This window comes from Tiliqua scincoides, chromosome 4 (assembly GCF_035046505.1).
Source record: "Tiliqua scincoides isolate rTilSci1 chromosome 4, rTilSci1.hap2, whole genome shotgun sequence".
In the NCBI taxonomy this organism is placed as follows: Eukaryota; Metazoa; Chordata; class Lepidosauria; order Squamata; family Scincidae; genus Tiliqua; species Tiliqua scincoides.
The window spans coordinates 97983841-98006424 of record NC_089824.1 but is presented as its reverse complement, the minus strand read 5'-3'; the positions used below and the strand labels follow the sequence as shown (position 1 = coordinate 98006424).

The 22584-nt window shown below is 51.8% G+C and overlaps 1 protein-coding gene across 3 annotated transcripts; it reads left to right on the top strand.

Moving 5' to 3' along the window:
* Positions 1-484: 484 nt before the first annotated feature.
* On the top strand, positions 485-21052 carry IRX4 (iroquois homeobox 4). 3 transcript variants are annotated; one of them, XM_066624869.1, is made up of 6 exons: positions 485-835; positions 10221-10387; positions 12202-12453; positions 14840-14946; positions 17875-18188; positions 19479-21052. In XM_066624869.1, exons 2-6 carry the CDS (start codon positions 10343-10345, stop codon positions 20219-20221), a joined length of 1461 nt encoding a protein of 486 aa, XP_066480966.1. In that variant the 5' UTR covers positions 485-835; positions 10221-10342; the 3' UTR covers positions 20222-21052. The 3 variants fall into 3 exon arrangements, with proteins under 3 accessions (XP_066480966.1, XP_066480967.1, XP_066480965.1); XM_066624870.1 differs by lacking the exon at positions 485-835 and adding an exon at positions 2422-2633; XM_066624868.1 differs by lacking the exon at positions 485-835 and adding an exon at positions 2658-3098.
* Positions 21053-22584: the final 1532 nt, after the last annotated feature.

Here is a 22584-nt window from a genome sequence, read left to right as displayed (position 1 = left end):
GGATACATGTGCACAGGTGAGGGCTGTGCAGCTAAGGAGCTGTGAGAGCAGCTTTGGGGTTCCCTGCAGGGACAGGCTAGTAGGTTAGCATCAGGCTTTGCCAAGCGGAGTGAATGGAAATGAATGGCACTGGGGGTCTTTTTGGAGAGAAAACTGGTCCAGGGCGTTGGATACTGGAGGGGGGATAGCAGCAGAGGAACAGCTGTGGTGGTGTGGAAAGTTCCTGCTTCCAAGTTTAGCCAAGAGCTCCCTACCCCAGGCGGCCTTGGGATCGGTCTCCTCCTCCTCCTCCTCCCGCCCCAGATTGGTGCCGATCTACCTTGCAGGGCTGTTGTAAAGGGCCACTGAGGTCACGCCTGTGCAAAGAGCTCTGTAAATGCTGCTCCTCGTGGAGGGGGGCTCCCCTTGCGCACGATGGGTCTGGAACCCCTGCCTGCCGGCACAGCCACAGAAGTTGCGAGCGGGGGAGTCTCCGGCAGGCAGGGCTGCCTCGGAAAGTGTTAATCAGGAGGGGGAACGGACGGCGCGCCTGAGCGCAGCGCTGCTCTCGAACGTCACTCCGGTGCACAGAGGGGTTCGCGGAGTGACTGGGTCGCCTGGGGACTGGAGGCGCTCGCTCGCTCGCTCGCTCGCTGCCTCGCTCCTCCGACGGACTCCAGTCCGCTCTCCCGCCCCCGCTGCGCGATGTCTCCATCAGCGCGCGGCGCCCGCGGCGGCTGCTCCCTCCCCAGCGGGCCCAGGCAGCGACCGAGGCAGCGGAGGCAGGCGGCCAGCCCGTGCCATGGAGAAGAGGCTCCGGCCACCAGATCCTAGGCGCAGCCCAGCGTGAGCGCAGGTAACGGGCGGGCGGCTGGGCTGTCCTGTCGCGTCCCCCCTCCTGCCCGGGTCTTCTCCTGCAGGCTTCCTGGAAGGCAGAGAAACTACTTGCGATCAATCCTGGCAGAGCTGACTTGCAGCCTAATCCGAGGCATGTCTACTCAGAAGTAAGTCCCACTGAGTTCAATGGGACTGAATCCCAGGAGAGCATGCGTAAGCTTGCAGCCTTTGCGTGCCTACTCAAAAGTAAGTCCCTTTGAGTTCAATGGGGCTGACTCCCAGGAAAGTGTGGCTAGGATTGCAGCCTTGGGACGGCGAGAGGGCGAAGCTGCCAGCCAGCTGCTTGGGATGGGAGTCGGGGGGGCTCAGCAGTCGTGCATTGAGTGCAACTTTCGTGCGTCTCTGTCGAGGTCTGGGGCGAGGAGAGCAGCGCCGCGTTCGCTTCTGTGCCAGGAAAGTTTCGGGAACCAACCGGACAACCAGCTTGGACTCGACAGCTTGGAGGGAGGGAGGAAGGGAGACCCCCATAATTTCTTCTCCAGGAAAGATTGGAGTGCGGCTCGTTCGCTTTTCAACGCGTGCGGCCAACTCGCCGCTTCGTTTTCTACGAGGAGTGGTGCCAATCGAGCGCCCCAAGAACTCTTTCCCCCTACAGTATCAGGGGTGTGGGGCGGGTTGAGGGTTATTCGGTAGTGATCGCAAGGCACTCTGCACATTCTCAGAAACACTTCCCCCCCCCCCCAACATCGCACATTTCGGTCACGGCTTCACGTCCTTCAGCATGATTTGAGGCGTGCCCCACATTTGATTAACAGCCCAATCCTGTGCCGGTCTACTAAAAAGTAAGTCCCATTATAGTCAATGGGGCTTACGCCAAGATAAGTGTGGATAGGATTGTAGCCATAGAGCCCCATCCTATGCATGTGTACTCAAAAGTAAATCCCATTATAGTCAATGGGGCTTACTCCCAGGTAAATGTGGATAAGATTGGGCTGTAATTCCATTCATTTTCAAGAGGCCAACCCTGTCCACCTTCTCCTCGGCTTCTTCATTTCTGCAAGTCGAGGAAGAAAGTGGGGGGCGGGGTCAGCGTGGGGTCCAGTTTCAGACCCTGAACACAGCCTGGGAAAGAAATCCCAATGATAGTTGTGAACAGGCTGCAGTCCTATCCACACTTCCCTGGGAGTAAGCTCCCAGAATAATGGGACTTACTTCTGAGTAGACATGCATAGGCTTGGACTCTAAATTCGCCTAGAGGGTCGTTTAATCGTGATGGCACTGGGCTTGGTCAACAGAAGTTGGAGGGCTGGTTGTGCCCCCAGGTCGGTGCAGAGCCCCGCGCTGGGCTGGAGAGAGGAATCTCAGAGTTCGGACCACGCGCGCCTCTGGCACTCAGTTCGTGCGGCGGCTGATCCACCCCAGCCAGTTGCACTGGCTACCCTGGAGTCCGGAGTCCTGACTCTGACGACGGCCGCTGGCAGGGAGATGTCAGCAGCGGTTTCTCCCTGACGGCTCTGAGTGCATCTTGGAGCTGGAAAAGAAGCTCCGCCAGTTCCCAACTGCGAATAGTTGGAGAAGCCCTTGCTGAGATTCCTTGAGCCTCCAAGGTCGCAGGCTCAAGACCACTGAACGCCCTGCCAGGCGGGTCCTGAAAAGCAAACCCCGCTGATTTCCACTGGGATCCAGCGGCGAATGAGCCTTTATGAAAAGCAATGAGAATTCGAATCCGAATTGACTACGCTGGTGGTTACTCCTGAGCAAAGAATGCGGAGTAATTAATGTGCCCGCTGCGAACGCTCCAGTGCGTGGCAGGCTCGGTGAGTGCTGGACCTGCTTAAAGCGTGTCTGGATGGCCTCCCTGCCGACATCCACCAGAGCAAGTGCCTGACCTGCTGGGGCCTGCTCGGGCACCGCCATTCCCTTGCATATTCTTTCGAAGGGGGTGGGAGAGGAAGAAAGGCACGCTGAGACTTTGGCTTCAGTTCCTTGGAGGAGGAGGAGGAGGAGGAAGGTCTGCAGACCTTGCAGGCAGGCTGACTCCAGTGCTTTGTGACTTCGGGAGATCTTTGGGGCACCGCAGGTTGTCCTGGGTGGACACCCTCCTTGGCTTGCTGCGGAGGAGACGGCTCTGCTCCTTTGGTGGGGGAGGGGGGCTCTTCTTATCTAGGATTCTCTGAGTTGCCTTACGCACCAGGCAAGCCGGTGGTTTGGCCGAGTGCTTGATCGGGAGAGCACCCAGCATCTTTCCCCATGGATGTCAACGTGGGCCAGGGACTCTCCAGGTACACCCACTGTGCGTCGTGGGGCACCGGGGTGGGCAGCGCCGCTTGGGGGGGGGGCATGCTATTAAACTCTCCGAAAAAGTTGGTCCGTGGAGCGTTTCTTAGCGAAGCGCTTGTCAGTTCATCGAGCAGGGTTGGTTGGGCTGGAAAGGAGGGGGGGGGCAAACTCCAAAACACTGCAGGGATCGTCAAAAGCGCCTGTCTTTTTCAACTTGGACATAAGAGCCCAAACCCAGGTATGTCTACTCAGATGTAAGGCTGCAATCCTATCCTGGGAATAAGCCTCACTGACTGTAATGGGAGTTCTGAGTAGACATGTATAGGATTGGGCTCTAAATCACATTCGAGTCAGTGGGGCTTGCTCCCACGTAACCGTGGATCGGTTGGCAGCCTAGGGGCACAAGCCTCACCAGGTCTACTCGGAAGTAAGTCCTATTGTGTTCAATGGGACTTACTCCCAGGAAAGTGAGATTAGGATTGCAGCCTAAGAGCCCAGTCCTATGTACGTCTACTTAGAAGTAAGTTCCGTTATAGTCAATAGGGCTTTCTCTCAGGAAAGTGTGGATAGGCTGGCAGCCTAATTCACACTTCTGTACTTCCAAGAAAGCCTGCTTATTGCTGGAGAGGGAGACCCGGTGAATTCCATGGGACTTACTTACATCTCTGGAGCGGGCTGTTCGTGTTTAGACGAGAGGTTGGGACAAGAGTCGCCAGCCACAGTGGCCTGGCAATAAGTCAGAGGCAAAGAAAAAATCTGGGTGGCTTTCTCACGAGCGCCTTGTCTTCGGGGGGTTAAGAAGGGAACTCCCAGGCATGTGGTGCTTGCATGTGGTGTAGAAATAGACCAGAGACGATTTGCACATCCGTCCGTCCAGGGGGGTGTCCCAGCCGGCCGGCCACGACCCCTGAAATGTTTGCCTTCGTATTCCAAAGGGAGGGAGTGGGGCAAGTACTGCGAAGGGACGAGCTCCAGGATTTGGGTTGGGAGAACAGCCCCATCGCCTGCCACGCGCTCTGGAGTCGTCCTCGGCCTCGATCAGTTAATTGCAGCGTTTAAGGGTGAACCACTCCAGAGATCAAGGCAGCCGCCGCCGCCCCCCCACCAGCCACTGGTGAATGACGTGCCTGCGTGCTGCGGTAAACAAACCCCCAGTACACACGGGCAAGGCGGTGGCTGGGGAGCTCTGCGATGGTCGCCCCTGATCTCCCCAAGCGCTGCTTGGAGCTTGCCTGCCTAAGGTAGGTTTGCGTGGGAAAAGGCAGGTCCCTTGCGATCAAGGCAGGTCCTTTGTCACCCTCCACGGCTCTTTGCAGCTAAAAAGTCTCTGCAAGCCCCAGATCGCTACAGAAGAACAGAGCTTTGGTTCCTGCACGAGGTTCCCCACTTGGCTGGTCCCCTCATCGCTGACAAGGGTCAAGAATGAAAAGCGAGGGGAGGGGCAGGAATCCATTTCACAGCTTGCCCGAGAAGCAATAAGAAAGGACATCTCTTGACCTGCCACCCCCATCCAGAGACAAAACACGTTGATTTAGAAGTCAGGCTGCTGAGATCCTCAACCCTCCGGTGCAGTCCTATCCACACTTACCTGGGAGTAAACACGACTGACCACAATGTGACTTATTTCTGAGTAGACAGGATTGGGCTCTCCGTGAGTGACTTCAAGTGGGTCTGGGAGAGGGGGATCCCAGTGGAGCGAGATCAATACCGAGATGCTTTTAGGTGAAAGTGAGCCCTGCGGAACTCAAGGCGACTTGCATCCAAGCAGCATCGGGCACGTGCCAATCAGCTTGTTCGGGTTGGTAGATCGGGCTGTTGCTCCCCCCCCCCAACAAGTCATTTGACGATGTCAATGAACAGGAACTGTCTGCAAACCGCTTCTACAACCTGCCACCCTTCCCTCAGTTCATTCCCTCAATCTCATCACCGCCACACTCGAGCCTAAAGACCTCAAGGCAGCCATCCTCTGCACAGCTTCTGCAAAGCAACTTCCACGGAGTCTGTCAGCATCTCTGGTCGAAAGAAAGACACACACTGGGAAGGGCCAAGCTACGCCTTCCGCGAGATCCGTGTGGGATCTCCAGACGTGTTTGTTTTCTCGGAGGTTCTAGACATGGCATCGGAGCAGCCATGCTTGGGGGGAGGGGGGTGTTAACCCCTTGTCCACGTTGTTGGCCTGTAATCGTTCTACTGAGCAAAGTGGGACTTATTCTTGGGTTGCTTACTCTCAAAGTGGGGCAGAGGGTGGGGCTGTGTTTCTTGGAAGTCAGGCAGGCCCATTGGTTTCAATGGGGCTCATGTTCGCACCATGTGGACAGAATCGAGGCATCAGCTGCCCACGCACCACCCCAACCCCCACCAAGGTGCCAGGCTGCTGGCCTCCTCAGTCCGAAGACATTTGCCCGGGAGTAAGCCTTGGGTGGTTTGGATGGCTGTCCTCCTTCCGAGTAACCGCACTTAGAGCCGGGAGCAGGCATCTTCTGAAGGCTGCCCTGCCGCCTCGAACTCGCTTCTCCCAGAGCCAAGTCTTTGCCTCGGTAAATTACAGCAATTACGCGGCCGATGTGATTATATGAGGTGTACTGCGGTCCCCGGATAGTCATCCATCACCCTCAATCGAGCTGTCAGAGCGGGCAGATTCGTCCCTGGGAGGCACCAAGTCTTCCAGCTGGGGAGAAGAAGGGAACATCGTCATTAATTAGAGTGTGACCCTGGGGCTATTCTCATGTCTGAACCCAGGCAGCTCTGCGAGCAAGTCTGCACTCCTTCCCTCGCCTCCCTCAGCCCCAGCTGCCCTCCCCCTCCACTCACAGAGAGACAGAGAGAGAGAGAGAGACTCCTCAGGGTCGGGCTAACTTGCCCACTGCCCTTTCTCCTAGTCAGAGTAATCCGATCCAATCCTAGGCATGTCTACTCAGAAGTAAGTCCCAATATAGCCAAGGGAGTTTACTCCTAGGTAAGTGTGCATAGGATTGCAACCACAGAGCCCAATCCTAGGCATGTCTACTCAGAAGTAAGCCCCAATATAGTCAGTGGGGCTTACTCCCAAGTAAGTGGGGGTAGGACTGCAGCCTTGAGTTCTTCCCTCCCTGTCCGTCCCCCCCCCCCCCAAAGGGAAATTATATACTCTTCACTTTACATGACAGACCTAGATCAAGGAGATTGGGTGGAGGGGAGCGGTAGGATTGCTGTGATGGTGATTCTTTCTGAATCACTCCTTACTTTTTATCGTGCAAGCCAAGCACGCTTAAGTAACGTTCGTTGAATTCAACGGGGCTTGCTTCCAAGAAGTGGTATGAAAACCCCCGGCGTGAAGTGTCATGCTTGGAAAGTGTTTGGGAGTGTGGAAGTACATCATTATAGGATGAACCAGCGTCCTACTTGTCCCCTTTGGAGTCAGAAGCTTCGATTTACCAAAGATATTTTGCGTTAAGTAACATTTAAGTAATAAAAAAAAATTGAGTACTGTACCTGCTTTCAGCAGGGGCTTTCTTTAGGATTAAGAAAGGTGCTGGAAGTAAATCCTATTGGAATCAACGAGACTTGCAGTACTTCAAAGTAATTTTACAGTATTTAATTGTTTGGGTTTATACCCTGGCCTGCCCTATGGCTGGGGGCAAATAAAATCTCTCTCTCTCTCTCTCTCTCTCTCCACACACACACACACACACACACACACACACACACACACACACACACACACACACACCCATTCAACTAAACCCAATCTATCCAAGTTTCAACACCAAGCGTTTGTGCTTAGGCTAAGGATTTGGCGGACCTCCAAGCAAAGGACTCCTATAAACAGGAAGGTGCTCCAGGAACTCCACTGCACAGTGTCTTCGCCTTTTGAATCAGCTTTGCATCTTTACGGCCAATTAAGATGTCAAGTGCTTTTGATCTTTATCTTGCTCCTTCTCTTCGCGGGCCAGGTCTCCCTTAATCCCATTTCCCCAGAAGAGGAACTGACACACGTTCCAATCTTTAACCACGCTGCAATTTGAAGGGTAAATCCTGTTGAGAATGGAGCTCCTGCAGCCAACAGAAACCGAATTCCTGAGCCGGCCTCCTTGGGAGTAGGACCCCTGAAACCTGTCGAAGGACTCTGGTGCTTGGGACCCCAGGCTGAGATTCCCCCAGTCGCTGAAGGGTTTCTGAGGACCCCTTGAACTCACGTGTCTTGGATACCGACCAAGCAAGCAGGACATACCAGCTCCATTCAAATGAATGAGACTTCTGCTGCTCAAGTCAATGAAAAGTGGATTGCTTCCCCAACAGTGACATGGGCTGCTCGAGATATTGAACGAGGAAAATCAAAAGGGTCTATGCTGAAAGTTTACCCTCCCCCCCATGTCTGAACATGTCTGAACATGCCCCCCATGTCTGAACATGCCAGCTCCAATAAAATGGCCTACACTCCACCAATTTTGAGCAATTTTCCAGGCTGGATTTTCTTTTGGGGGGTCGGATGAATTTGGGGTATTCCAATGGACTAATTTATCCGGCACTTGTCTCACTTTGGCCACCACTCTCAGGATGGTGAGAGGGTGAATGTTGGCCCCTCCAGCTCATGTTTTAAGGGACTTTGTGTATATGGGGGGAGGAGACACTCCAGACATGCGAATAGGTTATCTTGTGAATGTAGCTCGGGCAAGAGGCCAGAGATAACAGGAGAGGTGCAAAAATGGAGGGACGAAACCAGGCCCATCATCTTTGGCTGAAAGTCATCAAGAGGGGGTGGGTGCCCTGCTGTCTTGCCTCATATTGTGATGAAAGTTAACGCTTTCCACTTCGGGCCTAGTACAATGGATAGTGGGATGCTGGGGGAGGGGGTTGCAAAACTGAAACTTTTCACTCGTTATAGTCGCTGCTTTTATGCCTTCGTACCAACTATGATTTAGTATGATTTTGTGATTGTGTTTATTGTTTTTACTTATGTTTCTAAAACGTTGTAATCCACCCCAGGCACCCCCATCTTTGGGGGGGGGGGAGTAGGATATAGATAGTTTAAATTAGAGCCCAAGCCTATGCATGTCTACTCAGAAGTAAGTCCCATTTTAGTCAATGGGGCTTACTCCCAGGAAAGTGTGAATAGGATTGTAGCTTGACCTCCCAATCCTATCCACACTTTCCTGGGAGTAAGCCCCATTGACTATAATGGGACTTACTTCTTAGTAGACATGCATAGGCTTGGGCTGTTAATTAAAGTAGTGTGTGGAGGTGGCAGAGGGTGAGTGAAAGAGAGAAGACATGAAGTCAAGGATCTAGAATGGAATTGAGAGGGTGTCTTACAGGACAAGATCTGAGAGGCTGTTGTGACTGGAAGGGAGAAGGCCTCGTAGGGAGGGCAGTCTTGAGCTGGCAATATGGGCAGCTGGTGCCATAGTGGTTCCAGCAAAGAGTGGCTAGAAATGGTCTCAGAAGCTCATCATGAAAGTACTGTATATGAAGGCTTTCCAGTTACAGAAGGTGCTTCATGTGGCCAGTGTGGGCAGCGTTGTGGACCAGAAATCATCTACATCCCCACTCCACCGAAGCGAGCTTGACCTACTGTTGTACAGGAATGCAGTAGAAGTCCCAGGACGTGATGACCCAGGAAGTCCCCTGTCTCAGCCCGCCTTTGGCCATGTGCCTTGAAGCACAAGCTGCTTTCTCTCAGCTCCCCCATCTGCACTATGGGGAACGACACTGACCTACTTTACAGTGTTGTTGTGAAGTTCTCTGGAAGAATGGGTGCTCCCTCTCTCTCTAAAGTGCGGCATCTTTGTGGCTGACGTCGTTGTATTGACAAGAGCTGCTCCAGCTTGCAAATCAAATTGGACAGCTGTTTAAAGATTAGGGGGGGGGGCAATAAAATAAACCTAGGCAATCTGGTGCCCCGCCCCCTCGTTTCTTTGGCATACCCTAGAAATGAAGATTACCCCCCCCTCCGCAAAGGATTGATACCCCCCCCCCCATCAAACTCAAGTCAATGCAAACCTCGGTGCCTTGTCAAATCCTAAAGTGGGCTTTGGTCTCGGGAAGGTGTGGTGCCTAGTGGGGTCACACAGATTTGGAGCTGGGGGGACGGACAGGGTCGCCTTTGCACGTGCTTGGCTTGCTGTCAGCTCCTTTCAACTGTTGATTTAAAAGCCTGGCCGGCTCGTGTCCCCTTCCTTCATCGGCCTCGTTTGTAAGTAGGACTGATGATGGGGGGAGGGGGAGAGGGGAGAAACAGCAGCAGGCAGCCGTTCATTAATTAATTTCTAATTAAAAGTGCTTGCCATCCTTCCGTGACTTCGTGCGCCCGCGCAACACTGGTTCCTCCGCGCCAGGCAACTTAGATCTGGTGCAGTTCTGTGCCATTTAAAAATCTATGGAACTATTGCCGTGGGCAGGTGTGTGTGTGTGTGGCTGCAATCCTAGCCGTACTTACTTGAGAATAAGTCTCACTGGATTCAGTGGGACCTACGTCTTCTATAGGATTGCACTGTGTGTGTGTGGGGGGGCTGCAATCCTATACGTACCTACTTGGGAGTAAGTCCCACTGGATTTAGTGGGACCTACCTCTGAGTAGACATGTATAGGATTGTACTCTGTGTGTGTGTGTGAGAGAGAGAGAGAGAGAAGGTGTGAATTGTATAGCTTGATCAGTGCAATCAACTCCCTAAAATAATGACCAGCGTGTTGTACAAGACAAAGGGGATCTTCAATCTATTGCGTACTCTCCATTTGGCAAGGTTTTAAAACCCAGATTGCTGCCTCTCCTCCCCCCCCCCCCCCAAAAAAAAAGCGCCGGGCAATTTGTGTGGGTTTTTGTCTTCCTCCTGACGTCAGATGTTATTTGGCTTGACATGTGTGTTTGAGCTACGGGTGGTTTCTGCGTCCCCCACTCCGCTGTTTTCTCCCCTTCTCTCTGTGTGCGTGTGCGCGCGGGAAAAATATGTATTTTTTTTTCCCTATAAAATCTCAGAGCAGCCATGGCTTTTATACAGCTGGGGAAAAACAAGCCACAGTTCTTGGGTGTCTGTTTCTAAGACCTTGTTATGGGGGGGGGGGGGGGTAAACGCCCCGTCCCCTTAAAAAAAAAAAAATCCAGGTTCAGGTAGAAGAACTGAAGGTGGTTTTGTGCTTGGTCCTCTCAGCCCCTAAGAAACTCGCGTGGCCCATCAATCGGGACAATACGGCAGAGCCAGGCTGCCTCCGGAGCTCGCGGACCCCTCGCCTCTCCTGCTTGTTTCTGAAGCCCTGGGAGCCCCCCGTTGCCATGTCCTACCCCCAGTTCGGATACCCCTACTCGTCTGCACCCCAGGTAAGGAGACCTGCCAGCCACCCATCGCCTTCCGCCCTCTCTTTCCCGGTGCCGTTCGAGTCTTGACTCGGAAGATCCCCCTCCCGCATAGAAGATGTACTTGCCAGACCCTGATGTGTGGGGGCGGGGGGGGGGTTGAGGGAGAGAAATAAACATCTACCAACATCTGATCTTTTTAGACTGCAGTCCTTACTTGAAGCGCAGGTGCCAGGGAAAGCAAAGACACTGGCTTCTGAGCGTCTTTAAGAGCCTAATATTAGCCATATCTACTCAGAAGTAAATCCCATTATAGTCAATGAGGCTTACTCCCAGATAAGTGTGGATAGGATTGAAACCTGAGTGTCCTGGTTAGGATCAGGCCCGTAAGGGAGGTGTTCTCTCTGGTACCCTTTCCGAGGAAGTGAGTTCAACTGAGATCAATTAGAGGGGAGTTATTTAGGATGGGGGAGGGCAGCTCACATGCTTACCCCCAAGGGACAGTCCCAGAGATTCTGAGCTAAGTGGTCAGGTCTTCCTTCCAAGAAGTGAAGGAGGGGGGGAGGAAGTAACTCCGTCACACTGAAATCAATGGCACTACTCTGGAGTAAATGAGCAGAGGGTGGCAAGGTTTCTGTTTTTCACGGTTTGGTTCCGTGCATGCTGACTCAGACGTGGTCCCACTTAGTTTACTGGTGTAAACGTGCACCCGAGAGTAGCCCAGATCTCCAGATGAGCTGCGGCTCCAAGGAGGCAGAAGGGAACCTCCCCGAGCCCAGAAAAAGCTGTTGCAAGGAGGCTGCACTTAGAACAAACGCAGCGCTTCTGAGAAGTGGGGTGGGCTTCTGACTTGGGACTTGCCTGCAAAACAAGCTCTGCTGGGAAAGGAATGTGCGGTCCCGAAGCAGTTTAGAAGTGACGTTTCAAAGAGTGCGATCCAGTTTTGGAAGTCAACTTCACTCACAGCTACAGGAGTTTAACGTCGAAGTACAGTCAGTGCGTTCTAGGACCGAGAGGGAAGCGTGTGTGGGCGTGGATGTGAGGGTCTGCCACGAGATTAATTAATCGTAATTAATCGACCCTGAAAAGTTTTCCTTTCTTCCATCGACTAGTCTGATGACGAGGGCTCTCCTCCCACCCAGACACTCTACTCTTTAAATGAACCCTGCAGGAATATGTTGACTGCCCGATCCCCAAACCTGTTAAGCAACTGGGCTTAAGATAGGTAAGATGGAAGAACCCAATCCTATGCATGTCTGCTCAAAAGTAAGTCCCATAGTAGTCAATGGGGCTTACTCTCAGGTAAGTGCAAGTGACTTACTCCTTAGGTAATTGCCTTACTCCTAAGGCTGCAATCCTATCCACACTTACCTGGGAGTAAGCCCCACTGTCTATAATGGGACTTACTTCTCAGTAGACAGGCCTAGGATTGGGCTGTAAGATCGCTCAACCCAGCCAAATGATGACAGACCTCCCTTGCAGTAGTTATGGCGGGTGACTTTGGATATTCTCCTTGTCAAAGCAGAATGATGGACACGAGAGCCGACCAATTAGCCCTCGGGTACCTTGGTCGTCTACTCGACATGGTCCCATGGTGACAAATCAAGGGGTGGCATGATATTTATGTTCAGATAAATGAACGGGGAGCAGGGGTCAATCCACACCCATTAAAATCAATGGTAACGTTTTGCGCGCGCCCCCCCCCCCCCATGAGTAGGTTGCGTAAAGCCTCACTGATTTGGGACCCAACACTGCCTTTGCCGTAGCAGGTGAGCCCATCGGCCTGTTGGCATCAAGCCTTCACGGTGCCTTCTCTGCGCTGTCCTTTCTCCTCCTAGTTCCTGATGGCCACCAACTCCTTGACCACTTGCTGTGAGACCAGCGGTAGGACGCTCACGGACTCCGGGGCGGCAGCTTCAGCTCAGACCCCCGTCTACTGTCCCGTGTACGAGAGCAGGCTGCTGGCCACGGCCAGGCACGAGCTCAACTCGGCAGCGGCCCTGGGAGTCTATGGGAACCCTTACACAAACACTCAAGGCTATGGGAACTACGTCACCTACGGCACGGAGGCCTCGGCTTTCTATTCCTTGGTAAGTCTGGTGGGTGGCAAGAGTAGCTACTAACTCCACGGTCCTACTAACTCCACGGATCTACTAACTAACGAAGTCCCAATGACTGAGATCCAGGGGACTTCCGGACGTCCAATTAATCTCAGTCGGCCACAGCCTCCTAACCTGCACCCCTAAAAGTTGCAGTTCTGTGGACGCTTACCTGGGAGTAAGTCCCATTGAACGCAGCAGAACTTTCATCTGAGTAAACATGTTCAGGATTGCGCTGCAAGAGCCCAATCCTATGCATGTCTACTCAAAAGTAGGTTCCGTTATAGTCAAAGGGGCTTACTCCCAGGTACATATGGATAGGATTGCAGCCTAAGAGCCCAATCCTATGCATGTGTACTCAGAAGTAAGTTCCATTATAGTCAATGGGGCTTACTCCCAGGTAAGTGTGGATAGGATTGCAACTTAAGTCGGTTTACTCGGAAATAAATCTCAGTGTGTTCAGTGGAGCTGATTCCCAGACTGATGTGCATTGGGATTCACATTTTAACCCCAATGTGTAGCCCGCCCTACCTCAAGCGCTCAGGGCGAGTACCAAGGTTGGTCTGTCCCTATACTGTTGGCCCTCCGGAGATTTGTTGGAGCCCACACTGGCCCGACACAACTGCTCTCAGCATGAGGGCAACTGTTTGACCTCTTGCGTGAGCTGTGGGATGAGGGCTCCCTCCACTGCTTGTTGTTTCACGTCTGTGATGCAGTAGCAGCAGCAAAGGAAAGGCTAGCCTTGCTTTGTGCAAGGCCTTTTATAGGCCTTGCGCTATTGCAAGATCTTCATTCATTCATATAAGTTCATCTTTAATATATTCATTTATGTAAACTTATGTAAATTTATTCAGATTTTAAATGTAAATTAATTCTTTTTTTCCCCAGCCCCCGACACAGTGTCAGAGAAATGATGTGGCCCTCCTGCCAAAAACTTTGGATACCCCTGAGTCTAAGCAATGGGGATCAGTGATGTGGCTCAATCACAGGCATCTTGAGTAAACAGGTGTCCGACCAAAAAGAGGCCAGGATTCGACTGTTTTGACAGTCTGCTGATCTCTTTTCTGTCACTTACATCCTTCAACAGAGCCAAGGAAGTGAGTCTGATATTTCGAAGGGGTTTGCTTACAATCTAAAATTTAAATGCTACGGACCGTAATAAAGTTGAATCCCCAGGAGGACTTAACTGAACCTAACCCAGGCACTGCTGGGGGGGAAAAAAAGATTGTAATCCATTGGAATCAGTGGGACTTACTCCTGAATAAACATGCTTAGGTCTGTGTTAGAAGTCTATGTTTACTTCCTGATCTCTGACACGCTACGTTCAGCAACCCCACCGATCCACCTATGAAGTGGACGAATCTTATTCCCTCTACTGGTATCACCAGAGCATTGTTTAATGGATTTATCGATTCTAGGGGTTGCTGGTCCTTCCCAGGAGGCAATGCTCTTTCCACCCCCCACTTCCAAACCCCTCTCTCCCTTAAGAATAGGTCAATTCTAAACATCTCCCCTGGGGAGAAAGGCTGCAATCCTACAATATACACACAGCACTACCTGAGCCCAGGTTCCACGAAACCAGGTAGGACTTGCATCTGAGGATTGCGTAGAGTGGACTGTAGGTCTCAGCGTTGGGCTTCGAACAACAGCCTGCCCCAGATTTTTGCTGGGAGCAAGTTGCCCTCCCACTTCTTTTCAACTTCCATTCAAAGTTCGGCAGGGTCTATGCCAGATTTGACCACCCTTGTTCTTTCTTAGGAATCTGCCCTTGGCCCGTCCATGGAATCGAATTAATGAAGCAGTCCTTGGATCTATAGGGAGCAGGGTAGTACTGCCTAGTGGGGAGTGTTGTAATTACCAACCCAGTCGTGATTATGTCCACTAGGAAGATGACCTCAGTATGAGATTGACTTCAAGTTAAGTGTGCACAGGATTGGACTGTGAGGCTGCCATCCTACCCACACTTTTTGGGGAATACGCTCAATTGAAGTCAATGGGATTTAAGTCTGTAAAAAGATGCATAGGCTGGAAACTCACACATGCCACCGAGTGTGTGGACACACTTTCTGGAAGAATTTGTAAACAAAGGGCACAATCCAGGCATGCTTTTATTATTTCTATACAAGCACATGCTTAACACTGAAATTTACTCAGAAGTATGCCCCACTTTTCAATGGGCTTACTCATTGTAGGCACATGTGTAGGGGTTGCAGCTGCTGTCCTCTGGGATCGTGCCTATCGGTATGCCTCTCCCCACATGTCGTCATAACCATGTACTACTGCACCCATTGATTCGTGTGTGTCCCCCTTCCCCAAAGGCCGGTGGGGGTGAGTGGGAAGAACTTGCTAAGCAGCCCGCTCGGTTCTCCTGTTCCAGAATAGCTTCGATTCGAAGGATGGGAGTGGATCTGCGCATGCGGGCATCACCCAGGCGGCTGCTTACTATCCCTATGACCACACGCTCAGCCAGTATCAATATGACAGGTAAGAACCAAACAGCGATTAATTGCCAGGCAGAAGGAGGGCGGCGGAGGGGAGGAAGGCAGGGTCAGGTGGTGGTTCCTTCCCCTCATTGGGGAAGTCGTGGCTCCATGCTAAGAGCCCTGCTGGACCAGGCTCAGGGCCCATCTAGTCCAGATTCCTGTAACTCTCAGCAGTGTATTTGATCTGTGTGTAACTGTGCATTTATAAGAGTCCCAGCAGGAGCAAATGTGGGAAGGATGGGGCGGGGGGGGGGAGAGGGAGTCAGGCATTGCCCACCCTAAGTCAGCAGTTTGCCCACCCTCGCATTTACAGGTCTTTGATGTTACTCCATACTTATCCTTTAATTTTGCACACTAGTATATATATCTGGCATAATTGCACACCCTGAAAAAACAGTCGCCCACCCACCTCTAGGATCCTGTGGCCCTGATTGCGACCTGTAGGCGCTCTCTCTCTCTCTCTCTCTCTCTCTCACCAGATGCCCAGTAACAAGCTATGTTGATGTTTTGTCTGCTTCTTGGTCATTGCTCTGATATGGAGCTTATGTACTCTGCCTGACACCTTCCCTCCCCCTTCATCATTTCTCAGGAACCCGGCAGGAACTACACACTTAAAGTGTGACACTTTTCCTTGACATCTTCATTCATCAGTCACTCCAGTCTCAAACCCCAATGATGTCCCTGTCCTAGCCATATTATTAAAGAAGGAATAATATGAAGTCATTTCCAAGGAATCCCTGACCCAGTGCATCTTCCGAGATTTTAAGACCCGCTCTCCATCATGTAGTGTTCAGGAATGATCTGTAAAGTGGTAGCTCAAAGGCACAATCCACCTGGACTTTCTTTTGCGCATGCGCCTTCTAGGTGAAGCCCGCGCAGTGGAATTTCTTGGTCTTTTGTCTGGACTCAGGTCTGCTTTGTGCGGACCTGAGCTTTCCTCAGGCAGCAGCCAGCCAACTTCTGTGCAAGCAGAAGAGCAGATTGCAAAAATATTCGTTGGCTGACAACCCCATTTGCTCATGGAAAGCGGAGGTTATTATTTGTGCAACATTAAACAGCTGAGGGCCCAATCCTATCCAATTTTCCAGGTGCATCCACGGTGCAGCCCCGAGGTAAGGGAACAAACATTCCCTTATATTGAGGAGGCCTCTGTGACTGCCTCCCCACCACAGGATGCAGCGCACGCCCCATTGGCACGGCTGCACTGGTACTGGAAATTTGGATAAGATTGGACCCTGATTTCAGTATTGTCATGCATTGAATCCCCGTGGGCAGGTTAAGATTTTAGGAAGTCAGAAATTGCAGGGATGGCTTGATCCTTACTCTGGATTCCACTAGACCGATTGACACGAAGGTAGCATGAATTAATCAATCATACCCCCCCCTCTCTGAGTCATAACTATTGGCTTCTAAAGGCTCGTTCACACACGCTTGTACATTCTACACTTGACCTGATCCATGCTTGATAACTGCCAGCCGAATGAATGAGTGGACACTGCCTTGATGCAGCCAAGGATGCTCAGTTTGCTGTGTCATCCACATTGTTTACTCATCCCGCTGCATGTGCAACTCTGCTCCATTTCCAAACATTACAGACGAATGGGGATAATTGTTATCGCACCCCCCCCCCCCACACACACACACCTCATCTGCACGACCTGTTAAGAAAACCATCCTTTTTTATCATGGGTAGGGCTGCACTGGAAAGAACGCACGCCAACTATTTCAACCTTTTAAGCCCACTGGGTGCTGATGACCTTTCCTTGGATGATGTGCATTCAATATTCAGGTTCAGCCCAATGTCTTTCGCGGTTTAAAACAAATAATAAGACATCTCTCGGATGAAAGGGTAGGCAGGAGATTTTCTAATAATAAAAGGAATATTTTTTTATTATTATTAACGATTGCACCCTGAGGTTACTTCGGCCTTTTCTGTCGGAGAGGTACATTTGCTAGCATGTGAATTGACGTTTTACTAAGATTTCCATCTCACACCACCTTCCCAGCATCTCTTAAAAGGGAAAACTTTTTCTCTGCTTCTCGCACAGGAGTCTGCGCAATTAATGCTGGAATCCTATGCACATTTAACAGTGAACTCCACAGAGCTCACTGGATGCTACTTCCGAGTAAACACACGTATAATCAGGCTGTCTGCCCTAAGCACACTGACCTGGGAGTAAATCCTATTGAACCCCAGTGGATGTACTTCTGAGTTGACATGCCTGTTTGAACTTAACAATTTATCTGCCAAATTAATGCGAAGTATTATTTCAATGGCAATCCCTTTGACCATTCTACTCCCAATGGAAGTCGTCTGTGGGCTGAATCCCAAAGTCTTGTTGCTCAGGTGAAATGGAAGATTTTGAGCCTGTTCCATAGGGTTGGGACTGTTTATCCCTCTTGGTAGCTGTTTGCATTAATGGAGTTGAGAGATTTGCCTGATTACAGCCAACCCTTTTAGTGCTGGTAAGAACATAAGAAGAGGCTTACTGGATCAAGTTAAAGGCACATCTAGTCCAGCTTCCTGTATCTCATAATGGCCCACCAGATGCTTCAGGGAGCACACAAAGAGACCTGCATCCTGTTGCCACTCCTTCGCACCTGGCATTCTGAGGCAGCCTACTTCTAAAACCAGGAGGTTTCACATGCCCATCGTGGCTTGTATCCTGTGATGGGCTTCTCCAGAAATCCAGAAAGTTATCCAGGCCAGGAGCCATCACCACATCCTGTGGCAAGGAGTTCCACAGACTAATGCTAGGTAGATAGAAGGGGTGGAACATATCCTTTGACATGAGACTGGCCACGCCTCCTTTTCCATTAGGTAGGAAACTAACAAGGGAATCCAACTCAGAGGCAGTGGGCGGGGCGTTACTTTGGGGCAATGATTATGCAATTCCACTGATGCTTCCCCTCCCCTCCCGCACCACAGATACGGCACCATGGACGGAGGGACGCGGAGGAAAAACGCCACCCGAGAGACGACCAGCACACTGAAGGCCTGGTTGCAGGAGCACCGCAAGAACCCCTACCCGACCAAAGGCGAGAAGATCATGCTGGCCATCATAACCAAGATGACCCTCACGCAGGTCTCCACCTGGTTCGCCAACGCCCGGCGGAGGCTCAAGAAGGAGAACAAGATGACTTGGCCACCCAGGAATAAATGCGCAGACGAAAAGAGGCCCTATGAGGACGAGGACGATGGAGAAGGGCATGGAGAGAGCCTGAAGAATGAGAAACTCGATGGTATCTGGAAATTATGGCATGTTGGAGGAGCTCACGCACCTCTTGATCTCCTATGCCCTTTCACCACAGAAACCCCTAGGCCAGCCATTTTCAACCACTGGGCCATGGCACACTGGTGTGCTTCAGATGGACTGCAGGTGTGCCCTGAGAGTTTGGGGAGGATAATTTGTTAGTAGGGCCACTGGGGAATGTGAGCCTCTGCTGTCAATGGGTGTACCTTGTCAATTGTCAAAAAACTGGTGGTGTGCCTTGACAATTTTAGCCTCTCATCAGTGTGCCATGAGATGAAAAAGGTTGAAAATCGCAGCCCTAGGCACTGGGCTAGGATGCTATGCTGATGGACATCAGAACCAGGAAGCCCTTTCCCCATGGAAAAGTTCTCACTTCCTATTTCTCGTGTGCAGGGTAACAGTGGTTCCACAGTCAGGTGTCTCCATGGAGAGATTCTCTGTGCAGGGGAGATCCCAGGGGGAAAGTCCTCTAAAACTGAAAGGCAGAAAGTAAAGGCAGTAAAAGTAAGAGAAAAATAAGGTTCGATTCAGATAAATCACATTAGTCTGTTGCAGCAGAAACCTGTCTTCGATGCCTTAGGCTGCAATTCTTTGCATGCTTGCATGGAAATAAGTCCCATTGGGCATCTGGGGTCTTAATTCAGAAGAAATGTGCATAAGAGTGCACTGTTTAAAGAGCTGCAGTGTTCAGGCTTCTTTGCAGTCTCATTAAGCAATATATTCTAATCTAAAGCAAGGGAATTTTCTTATGAGTGTGGCCAGTGTAGATTATATACTCTGCACAGACAGAGGGAGTAGGCTGTCAAGTCAGTGATACAAGTCCACTTTGCAATTGTGGCTGCAATCCTAACCACACTTTCCTGAGAGTAAGCCCCATTGAACAAAATAGGACTTGTTTCTGAGTAGACCTGGTTAGGATTGTGCCCTGCATCTCACATTCCAGCCCCTAAATCTAAACCTGTGTTGTCTTACCACCCTGAGGTCTAGAATCTTAGAAAATCTGGAAGGTGTGCTGCCTAGGAATGATTAGAGGTCTGAATACAAGGTCAACATTTCACACTACCTCTCTATCAAGGTTTAAATTGTTTGGATCCCATTCAGCCATTGGGTGGCCTTGAGCAAGTGAATGCCAGGCTCCCTTCCTTGTCTGTGAACTGGGAATGATGAATGGCAGACTCCACCTAGAAGTGGCAAGGAGTAGCACCCCCAAGCCGTGAGGCAATGCGGTGCGCTCTCTGATGTGGCCCTAAGGTGTCTTGTCGCCTCTTTCCGTCCCCAGAGCCCTCCAGCAAGGAGGACAAGGAGCTGGGCCTCAGCGACCTGGACGACTACGACCCGCTGGAGTCGGAGAGCTCGGAGGGCGAGCTGAAGGCGCCGGCCTTCGGCCACGTGGAGAGCGACGCGTGCGCCAGCGAGCCCTGCAAGGAGCCCCCCGCCGCGCTGGAGGGCGGCCTGGAGAGGGCCAAGAGCTGCCTCAAGGAGCCCGCGGCGGGCCAGGAGGGCTGCGAGGCGGCGGAGCTGCTGGGCGCCGGCAGGCAGAGGAGCTGCGAGGCCAAGCCGTGCTATCAGCAGCAGCAGCAGCAGCAGCTCCTGGAGGCCGGCAGCAAGCCGCGCATCTGGTCTCTGGCGCACACGGCCACGTCCCTCAACCAGGCGGAGTACCCGTCCTGCATGCTGAAGCGCCAGCAGGGGGCGCCGAGCGCGTCCGGCGCCGCGCCGCCGCCGGCCGTGAGCGTCATCGAGCGGCCCGCGAAGGATTCCCCCGTCACCAACCTCAGGAACTGGGTGGACGGCGTGTTCCACGACCCCCTCTTCCGGCACAGCACTTTGAACCAGGCCTTGAGCAGCACCGCAGTGTCTTGGGCGACCACCAAAGGCTCCATCCTGGAGACGGGGGCCTTGGGGCGCTCGCTGGGGGGCGGCGTGCTCAAGGGGCAGCTGGCCGGCCTGGCCGCGCCGCAGGACTCCGGCAAAGACTTCCTGGCCTTCCCCAAAGCAGGCAGCAAGATGTTCTGCTCCTAACCACCCAGCCTCGCCCGGCCCGGCCTCCCTGGAACAAGGGGGGGGGGAGGACGCACCACTTGCAGGGCCAGGCGGGCAAGCCTTGGACCTGCCTGGCGGAGCCGCTCACTGTTGGGGAGGGGGGCACAAAGGACTTGCAGAGAGTGGCTTGGAGAGATCCTGCGGAGAGTGGCTTGGAGAGACTTCTCAGAAGAGACTTTTTCAAGAGCAAAACACAACATGGATTTAAAACAAAAAAACAGTTCCGTTTGCTGATTTAACCCATTCTTGCCCGGCCCAAAGTTTTCCACTCTTTGGTCTCTGTTGCGGAAATGCAACATTGGGCAGAAGTGGCTTAAGGAGGGCGGGGAACAAACAAACAAAAAAAAGACTTCCTTCTCTGCTGTTTGGAAGAGTTTCACACGGCTGCGACCTTAAGGGATCAATTTCTTCTACTTCTTCACAGTTATTTAAGTCCAGAGCACGTTCCACTAGTTCTAGAGGCGTTTCCCTTGGCGAGTTGACCAGGGCGCCCGGTTCGAATTCAGCTACTTCGGGGAGGGGGAGGGAGTTGTTGGTCCCATTTTTATTTTTTTGTTCCTAATTTTTATTTTTGATTTGTGGCATGCCGACTTCCTCGGACTTTTGGTTTCCCCTCCTTCCTCTTTTCATTGTTAGTCTCTCTCACCAACAAAAAAAAGCAAAAAAACAACAACAAAAAAAGCACTTCTTCTAACCGAGTTGACACCATTTGCGCACGCAAAAGCACACACCAAACATTTGAAAGTGACGACTGAGCTATGTCTAAAAAGGTATGTTCACTCCAAATAAAGTGTCTGTCTCTCAGAGGTAGCCCATGAGTTGTGGTCTGTTCGCGCTGCCCAATGGAAGGAGGGCCCCCTCCCCCAGGCTGCTAGGGTGAGCAGGAAAGTTCAGAGACAGCTGGATCTGCTCCCTGGATTTCAACCGCCTGGAGCCTGATAGCACCAATCTAGGAGGCACCCTACTTGGAAGTAAGTCCCATTGTGTTTAGTGGGGCTTACTCCCAGGAAACTGCAGCCTGAGGCCCAAATCCCAACCAACTTTCCAGCTGTGCCAATGGGACATGTGCTGCATCCTGTAGTTGGGTGGCACTCATAGAGTCCTCCTCAAAGTAAGGGAATGTTTGTTCCCTTACCTCAGAGCTGCATTGCCCTTATGTTGGTGCTGGAAAGTGGGTTAGGATTGCGCCCTGAATATCTTGGATCAGACACCCCCACCTCCACCCACGATCCGGAATAGATGTTGCTTGGAAGTAAAAGTCGCTAGGGTAGTCCCAAATACACTGGTGTCTGGACTGCGGTTGAATGGGAGTCATACTCAGCAACACGGTCCCACTATATGGGATTTATGGGTCGGATTTAGACCAATGGGTCCCACTGAGTGTCAGTGGGACGACTGGGGCAATGCGCAGCCTCTTTGCACTCTTAAACGAACTTAAAATCCTAAAGATTTGGACTTCACCAGAGCCAGGATTAGAATCTTCAGACCTCATAAGCATAGGGTGACCAGATACAGGGTCCTATCCATCTTTCCAGCGCTGACTCAGCTGTGCCAATGGGGCAAGTGCTGCATCTTGAGGTGGGGGTGCACTCTCAGAGGCCTCCTCAAGATAAGGGAACATTTGTTCCCTTTCCTTGGGGCTGCATTGTGGCTGTATCTGTGCTGGAAAGTTGGATAGGATTGGGCCCACAATGTAGGACAGAGTGCTCTACCTTTAACCTTTATATAGAAGAGGGGAATTTGGGCAGGTGAACCCTTCCATGTCGAACTGCACCTGCCCAAATTCCCTCTTCCATACAATGGTTAAAGGTAGAGGCACTCTGTCCTTCATTGGATCTGGTCACCCTGCTCCACTTCAAGTTTCAGGAAGCGAGTGGGGTGGGGAAGATCTAAGGGTGAAAGGACTCTTTGAAGAGACCTTCAAGGTGAAGGAGCAAAGACAAGCATCTGCGTTTCCAGAGCTTTTGTTGGGGTTACTTTTCGTCAGCCCCTCATAATGACTGTGTGACCATGTCCGATTAGACAGCCTTTGAAGCCGAAGGACTCAGGGCCATTCAATGGTTTATATATAACAATGACACATTGACACACAACAATGGTGTGTCAATGTGTAGAGGCAGTAGTGGCGTTCCTGAACAAGAATCGCACGTGGTTGGAAGCGGGGGGGGGGGCTGCTTCCTTCTGCCCTCTCTCCATTGCTTCCCTGAGTTTAGTTCTTCCCGCCCCCTTTTCAGAAACAAGCCGGATAGACGTATATAAAAACAAAAGCGGCGCAACGGGGGCTGCGATCCACAAGAAGATTGAGCTGGAATTTAAACGGGGCTTTCTTTCCACCCGCAATC

Bases quoted from the DNA above. Each gene is read 5' to 3' on its own strand.
- IRX4 (XM_066624868.1), top strand. From the start codon at position 3,071: ATGTCAACGTGGGCCAGGGACTCTCCAG. The intron at 10,388-12,201 runs GTAAGGAGACCT...TTCTCCTCCTAG, and splicing joins CCTACTCGTCTGCACCCCAG to TTCCTGATGGCCACCAACTC. The intron at 18,189-19,478 runs GTATCTGGAAAT...TTCCGTCCCCAG, and splicing joins GAAGAATGAGAAACTCGATG to AGCCCTCCAGCAAGGAGGAC.